This window comes from Manis javanica, chromosome 6 (assembly GCF_040802235.1).
Source record: "Manis javanica isolate MJ-LG chromosome 6, MJ_LKY, whole genome shotgun sequence".
Taxonomy (NCBI): Eukaryota; Metazoa; Chordata; class Mammalia; order Pholidota; family Manidae; genus Manis; species Manis javanica.
The window spans coordinates 67,013,026-67,021,278 of record NC_133161.1 but is presented as its reverse complement, the minus strand read 5'-3'; the positions used below and the strand labels follow the sequence as shown (position 1 = coordinate 67,021,278).

Below are 8,253 nucleotides of genomic sequence, written 5' to 3'. Positions count from 1 at the left end.
TTTATAGAAAAAAAGGAGAGAATTGAAACTAAATGCGGCAGTTAGACAACCATTTTGATAAGAGGATAATTGAGGCGACACTGGTGTATAATTAGAGGATAATTTATGCTATATCCACTTTTATTCCACCTCCCAAAATAAACCCAGTCCATAATCATTACAGGCAAATTGTTCTGAATTTTATAGCAGCAATTTGAACAAAGTACTGCAGTTAATCATGGGAGATTTTTGTGTATTCCTGATTAGAACTCTAATTGCCTCCTTCCAGAAAGTAAAAATAACTGTAAAACGACTCTATTTTTATCATTAACAATGTTGACAATAAAATAAAATCAATTGGAATTGTAATCGAGAGACAAATTTAGGACGAAGGCACTTTTACTTGGGTAGTTTATATTGTAATCAAGATTTGCCAAACCACTAACCGCATGTATCATTTGCATATATTTGAAAGCATTACAGTAGCTTCTGTTTTCAATAGGAAAAAATGCATTACTGTCAGTCCTCCAACGATTTGCTTTCAGAACAGGCTGCTGCGTTCTAGAAAAAAATATGTTTTCTCCCCCTTTTTTGTCCAATATATAGGAAATACAGCAGGAACCTCGCCAAAACAGGGTCTGATTTTTTTTATCCCCCTCCTTTTTTCTTTACCACCCCCCCCACGCACACACCCATGGGGTGGGGTCCAGGTGTGGGGGTTCTTCCCTGTGTGGTGTAGGTAAAGTACGTCTAAAAAATCAATGGTGACTGGGCGCTCCCGAGAGGACTGTGGTGGGACTGGGAGGACGGGGGTGTGGGAGGAGAGGAGGTCAAAGCAGGGGGCCTTGCTTTAAATGCAGAGGGCACTGCTTCTGATCACAGGAAGCCTGCCATAGTGTGAGGGGACTGCGAGGGAGCAGCCCCCGGCCAGGCTGTTGTAGGGTTGCGGTATCGGAACTGAGGCTTCGGGTGTGGGGGTGCGAGCGGCAGCTGGAGGCGTCGGCTGCCGGCCTAGCGGGGGCACCTCCCTCCCCGGCGGCCCCGAGCGCGGAGTCGCGCGGCCCCGGTCGCACAGCTCGCTGCTGGGATTGGCGTGGCGGAAGGTAGGCGAGGACCTCCGTGCGCCGCGCTCTCACCAGTAGAAGCCGTGCGCCTGTGACGTCAGGGGGCGACTGACCAATGGGGAGGCGCTGCCCTTTGGAGACAAACCATTCGACTCGTGGCGTCTGCATCAAGTCTGAAAGCAGACGCGCAACTTTCGCAGAATCCACCTTAAAATCTCTGCCTTAAACTGCACCAGCCCCCAAAAACTCCAAGGGGGGCAGGGGGGAGAGCTGATCCCCTCCCCCTCCTCTCCATCCCTCCCCTCCTCCCGTCGGGTTAGCGAGGCCCTGCTCACTGTATCTCTGTATTAAATATATGTGTATTAGAGACGAGCGAGGACAGGGGAGCCGCCTCCGCCCCCTCTTTTTAAATTTTTTTTATTTTTTTTGCAAGGATCCCAAGAGCTAAGGTGGCTGCAGAGGGGAGAGCGGCGTGAGCCGAGTGGGGGAGGGCGGAGGAACCCCGGGAGAAGGCTCTCTCCAGCCCCCAAAGTTTTGATGATGACCATGACTACGATGGCTGACGGCTCGGAAGGCCAGGACGCGTCCAAATCCGCCTTCATGGAGTTCGGGCAGCAGCCGCCGCAGCAGCAGCAGCCGCCACCGCCGCCGCCGCCGCAGCCACAGCCGCACTCGCAGCAGAGCTCCCCGGCCATGGCGGGCGCGCACTACCCATTGCACTGCCTGCACTCGGCGGCGGCCGGCTCGCACCACCACCACCACCAGCACCACCACCACGGCTCGCCCTACGCGTCGGGCGGCGGCAACTCCTACAACCACCGCTCGCTCGCCGCCTACCCCTACGTGAGCCACTCGCAGCACAGCCCTTACCTCCAGTCCTACCACAACAGCAGCGCGGCCGCCCAGACGCGAGGGGACGACACAGGTGAGAGGCCGCCTGGGCAGCTCGCTTCTCCCGCCTCCCGCCCGCCCCGCTCACTTCCTCAGCGCCCGGGCCTCCGCCGGCCCCCTCCCCCAGGCGGCCCGGCGCGCCCCCGGCCAGGCCTCGTGCGCGCCCGCTCTCCTGGCGCCCGCCTGCCGGCCTCGCCCAGCCGGGCCCCTTCCCGCCGCCGCGGACCCCCGGCTGCCTCGCGGGGCGGCCCGCCGTGTTCCCGTGTGTCGGCGCGTCTCTCGGGCTGCGCCTCCGGCTGGGCGCAGGCTTCGCTCTGCGAGAGGGTCCGCGCTGCGCTCTTCAGCTCGCTGGGTCTGTGCTCCCTGGGCCTCCCTCCTCCCCTCCCGGCTCCTACCAGCGTCCGGCAGCACTGGGGACATTTCTGGGCCGGAACTGGGGAGCGTGCCCTGCTCCTCAGACCAAACCGGGCAGCCAGTGGCCTACTTTCCGTGTGGTGCCCGGTGAGCTTCGGTGACCGCGAGAGAAACTGGCGTGGCCTCTGGCTCTGGTTAAGCTGGTGACAACTGAGCTCGTTCCCGCGGGCTTTTAGGTGTCCCCCACTCCCCACCCCTGACCAGGCCCTCTTCCTCTGGGTTTTCGATACAGTGTTGGCTGATCCTTTGTTCGTGGAGGAGAAGCAGAGGGCCTCGGGCGAATGGTTCTCAGCACCCAAGGGGGACAAAGTTGCCGTGCGAAGCTCAGCCTGCTCCGGAGCTGGTCTGAGCGTCTGGTTGTGTTTTTTGTTTGGGATTTTGGTTCCTCTCAGCAGAATCGTTTCCAACACGCCGAGAGGTCTTGATGCACCAGGCTTGGAGCTAGTGGCATCAGGACAACTGATCGCACAAACACCAGGGTGGCTCAACCACAGTTTAAGGGACTAGAAAGCCAGGCCGAGGGGCCCCGCTCTGCAGAGAGAGCAGCACCCCGCCGTGCTGCGCGTCCCAGTGAGAGGCCGGCGCCGACTCTGCTGCTGCAGAGCCAGGCTGGTTGCCGGAGGGCCGAGGGCGTCCCCACGGTCCAGCCCCCACGCATTATTAGAGCCAGAATCTAGGTCTGGGAAAAGCTTTCGCAGTCGCTGGGAACAGCCCGGCACCCAGAGAGGTCAGTGTGGCGTGGGGACGCTTCGAGAAAACCCTTATTGGGTTTTGGGGAGACCTGGAGCAGGCAGGCCCCGCTCAGGGAGACCAGCAGTAGTCTCACCGGTGACCGCTCCTCTGTATCCTTTGCTTGCAGATCAACAGAAAACCACAGTGATTGAAAACGGGGAAATCAGGTTCAATGGAAAAGGGAAAAAGATTCGGAAGCCTCGGACCATTTATTCCAGCCTGCAGCTCCAGGCTTTAAACCATCGCTTTCAGCAGACTCAGTACCTGGCCCTTCCCGAGAGAGCTGAACTGGCAGCTTCCTTAGGACTGACACAAACACAGGTAATTCTCGAGGAGCCTGAGTATCCCTGAAATGCTGATCCCGCTTGCAGATCGGGCTGGGAGCACATCAGGAGGAATTCTTGGCCTAGTCAACCAAGGATGGAAGGAGCTTAATGACAAATGCCTTTGGCTCCCCTTACGTATTTCCCGGGACACCACAGTTTGGAATAAATGACCTGGTATTGAATACTGGATTGGATTTGCACATCCTCCCAACCTTCAGCGACCCCACCCCCAGCCTAGTGTCCTTTGGTGACCAAATTTATAAATTTAATCGAGTCCTCTTCCAGAGCAAAACAACACAAAAGAGAACAAACATGTAGGAGAAAGAGAAAAAGATGTTCAGACCAGGAGGCAGAATATGACCCACATTTGTTAAGGATCCTTTTGTGGGCCCTACAACTTAACAAGGATTTCAAGTCATTGACATAGAAAGAAAGAATTATGAAGAGAAATGGGGTTGGGGGCAAGCAGATAGGCATAGACTCCCAACAAAATGTAGTAAAGGGACCAAGGTGCAAACTATTCTTCCTAGGATAGATGAAGTGGATTTTTCTGAAGATTGCCCTAAACTCAGTGGTTAAATCATCCTGGGTGACTGGCGCAGGCTGAGGTACCTCCCTGGAGCCCGGGACTTGGGAGCAATGGCAGAGTTGAAGATCAAAGAGAAATGCTCACCAAATTATAGCGGGGGGAAGCCTCAGTTAAGTACAGTGACTGAAGTCCTCCTGTCCTATTAATTTGAAAGACATATTGGGCATTTTTCCCAACTTCACAGGAAGGGGTTTAGGCAGGTATGTCAGAGCCCTGGTCATAAAGCCTGGCTGCAATCACTTGTGGATTTTGTCCTTGTCAATTAACTTAGCTGCATGGGGTGGTAGATCTTATCTGAGGTGGGTGATCTTCAGCAAGGGAACTTCAGGTTTCATGAAACTCTTGCTGGGGAATAACTGTGTGGTGCTTTGGAACAGATGCTCCTTAAGCTCTTCTTTTCAATTCAACCTACTTTCTCTTGCCATGTTTCCATGAAAAATATTTGGGGTTTGATATGAAGGGATTCCGGCTGCTTGGTAACTATATTCCTCTTGGAAAAGCAGATTCCTATGGCTGAAGAATTTTGAAGGTAAAGAGAGCTAACACCATAGAATTTCCTTCTTCAAACAAAGTAGATTTGGGATGAGAGTTTAGATATGCTCCCATCCCAGATTCCTAATTCACATTTAATTTTCAGGAGCCCTTTGACTTTTAGTGACTACACCAACAATCATGTGATGGTTGCTGGCCACAGTTGACTAAGCCACATACAAAGTGGGGAATGAGGGAGGTACAATTCCAAATCCCTGCAGGATTATGGGAATATAGTTATGTTAGGAGAAGATGCTCCATGCACAGCATATGACATGTGCAAAATATGATAGGTATATTCAAGGCATCTGTTTATAAATGTACAGGCTTTAATCTGTTCAGAGTCTTGCTTACAGTACATGCATAGAGATGGTTGGTTTAGGGGTTAGTAAATATGAAAACCGACTATCAGAGGAAGTGCTTCAATTGGGTTTGATCTGAAAAGTTCTTTTTAGAAATTTCCCTTAAGACTTGAAACCCAGCTATCTCATTTGTCTTCATTCTTATTTATGTTGTTGTTTGAAACCTAGGATTGCATCCAGCTTAAGAATTACAATGACTTTAGGTATCCAGACAAGATACACACCTAGAATGGGAGTTGCTAGGTGGAGGATAGAAAAAGGCGAAGGAAGGTAGGGGACTTGAGAGATTGGCAGCTGCGTCTTTTGTTTGCTGTTTGTTTGTTTGTTTGTTTGTTTTATTGCTTCAAAGCCTCCAATAGAGGCACCTGGTTCAATGTTGTTTGGACCTAATGATCGTTGTGCGCTTTGTTCTAGGTGAAGATATGGTTTCAAAACAAACGCTCTAAGTTTAAGAAACTGCTGAAGCAGGGCAGTAACCCCCACGAGAGCGACCCTCTCCCTGGCTCAGCGGCCCTGTCGCCACGCTCGCCGGCGCTGCCTCCGGTGTGGGACGTTTCTGCCTCTGCCAAGGGCGTCAGTATGCCCCCCAACAGCTACATGCCGGGCTATTCGCATTGGTACTCCTCTCCACACCAGGACACGATGCAGAGACCACAGATGATGTGAGTTGTCTGAGGGCAATCGATACCCTAGGGAAACGTCTGGACAAGGCAAGGAAGATCCGGGATCTGCTCGCATCTGCCAAACCCTGCCAACGGAGCAGGCTCGGGGAACTCTCATGCGTGGCCAGACCGTTTGGGCGCTTGCTGGCTCTCTCTCGCTCTCCCTCTCTTGTCTCACTCGTCCCTTCCTTTTCTTTCCACCTTGCTTCCTCACAACCTTTCTTTTTTCCTGTCCTCTCCTCATTTGCCTTTTCCCTTGAGCAGCCTCAGTATTTGATCTTGCATCTTAGGGAGAGAGAAAAAAAGAGAGAGAGAAACTGGTTTCTATGCCAGTGCTCCTGAAACCCCTCACTGTAAGGATATTTTTCCCTTATCCTTTGGGATCCAGGCTCTGAGCCTCTTCTTCTTTTTGGGAGTATCCATCAAAATGACTTTTTAAACAAAGATATTTTTCCCCCACCAGAAGAATATGTGCAAACATGGCAGCATTTTTACTTGTTTAATGAGCTTAAGACATTACATGATGGAAGAGAAGAATGTCGGAACTCCTGCGTTTTTATTTACCAATCTCAGACTGACAGAAAAAGAGAAATAAAAACCCCTCATCTAACAGCCCTTCTCTAAAGAAAAAGGAAGAATCGGCTGTAAGATTAGAACCTTGCTACAAAGGGAACGCTGCATGTTTTATCAAAATGCAATGAGCAAGAACGACGATTTAAAAAAACAAAACAAAACCACTCTTTCCCCCACTGCACCCCCAAACCCTGAAGTGGAAATCAGGAAAGACAGAGGAAACAACCAAAATCATCATTCTATTGCTTTGATACCTTTACTAGGTGAATTGGTGGCATTCACTAAGCTAATAGGGACGTTTATAACAAGAAACATTTCTGTATATATTGTTGAATTTTGGTTGTACATATACTTTGTATGTTTTTGTCTTCTTTCATATATGGAGTAAAAGCCACAAAATGCTGGGAGTGTCCTGTATATTTCTCTCTGTGTGTCTCTGTCTCACCACCCCCTTCACCCTCCCTCCCAGTATATTTTCTATCACTCTTAAAAGAATTCCTATTTCCTAATATGGGAAGCCCTATATATAAACATCGAGTGCCTGCAAAGATGTCAATTTGCGGCACTAACCTTCATCTTAACTACTTTAACGTTAACCATGCATGTTTTCTCAGCTTCCTTTATATATTTTATTGTAATTTTGACACATTTATCTTTCTTTTTAAACATTAGAATGATCTATTCTCAGGCTAACCTCTAGACATCCAGTAGTTCCCAGTGCTGAAACTGAGTGTTCTCCTTTCCCTTTCTTCAGCCAAAATAATGCAATTGTATTTGTCTTTGTTTAGAAGCAGGTTTTTTATAACAAAAAGGAAGAAATAATTTTTTTAAAAAAACAAGGTAAATGCATAATTATAACTACTTAATGTTTACAACCCTTTGCAAACTAACTAGGTAGGAAAATGCATAACCTTGGATGAAATACATCCTTCCGATCTTGTGGAAAGCACAGAAATAATGAAAATGAAGTCCTTTCGTCATACAAGCAGGAAGCCCCATACTGTGAGAATTAATGGCTACAGACCTGGGCATCCTTCAAATTATGAACCTTGAAACCACTGAGCCATTTATCAGAAGTCAATAGAGATACTCAGAGTGCTCCATATAATGACAGCGACATACAGTTGTGCAAAAGGACAGTCACTATAATTAGACACAAAGCAAAGACTACTTACCAATATACCCGTTCCTTTTTTTGTTGAGCAACTTCCACGCTCAGTCAGTCTCAGAATGGTTTAAAACCGATCAGTCTTGTCATTTTCTAGCATTCGCATTGTTACATTAGGAAAAATGTTTTCTTTTCTTTTTTCCCCCTTCCTACTGTGAAACTTTGGGTTCGTAGCTCCCCAGGATCAATTCTGAACAAAGCCTCCAGCTGCAGTGCCATCCAATTTGAAGCAGACATTGGGGACAATTTAAGGTTTTTATCCACAAGAAGGTTTTTTTCCATTCTCTTAAATGCAGCCATAATTAGAGTAATTTTTCATGTAGCCCGCTGATTACAGCGTTTTTACCGTCAAAGATAATTACCTGTAATTTTCTTCCACTTTTAATACTAAAAAGCCATCTTTATTTAGATTCAGGAACAGGAAAGGCGAAACAAAAGAGGGAAATTATTCTGTTATTCATACACAAATTGCAGAGATGTAGGACCTAAAATTGAAAATTAACCAAAATTATAATGCTGAAAAGAATGGAAGAGGCTGCAGAAGTACAGCTGGTAGAGGGGCTTTGCTGAATTATTCAAATTACGTTAGAGAGAAAGCTACCATACATCGAAACCAACACTAATTTATCTTTAAAAAAAAAATCCACCAGACACATGCCAAACCACTGTGAGCGCATGGAATTCTGAAACCCAGCAAGTGCATTTTAACACATTGGAGGTGGTGTCATGATGAGCCAATATCGATCTTTCTATCTCCTGATATGAGTTTAATTAAAGTCTGCCATGGGATTCTCCCCAGAATTGTCCTTGGGAACTAGTTTTCCTCTGGGTCTCTGAACCTCACGGGTTAGTATCTTCTCTCTTTGGAATGTATTGACCCCATAGTAAACTGATTCCCGAGAGTGGAATTTAGTAGGAGGGGCGTGGGCGACAGGCATCTCCCAGTCTTGGTGTCTACTACG

General features: G+C 48.5%; 1 protein-coding gene across 1 annotated transcript; it reads left to right on the top strand.

Annotated features, from left to right (window-relative positions):
- Positions 1-248: 248 nt before the first annotated feature.
- Positions 249-6,525, top strand: DLX6 (distal-less homeobox 6). Its single transcript, XM_037019904.2, has 3 exons — positions 249-1,968; positions 3,208-3,401; positions 5,303-6,525. The coding sequence occupies exons 1-3, from the start codon at positions 1,581-1,583 to the stop codon at positions 5,552-5,554; spliced, it is 834 nt and encodes a 277-aa protein (XP_036875799.1). The 5' UTR covers positions 249-1,580; the 3' UTR covers positions 5,555-6,525.
- Positions 6,526-8,253: the final 1,728 nt, after the last annotated feature.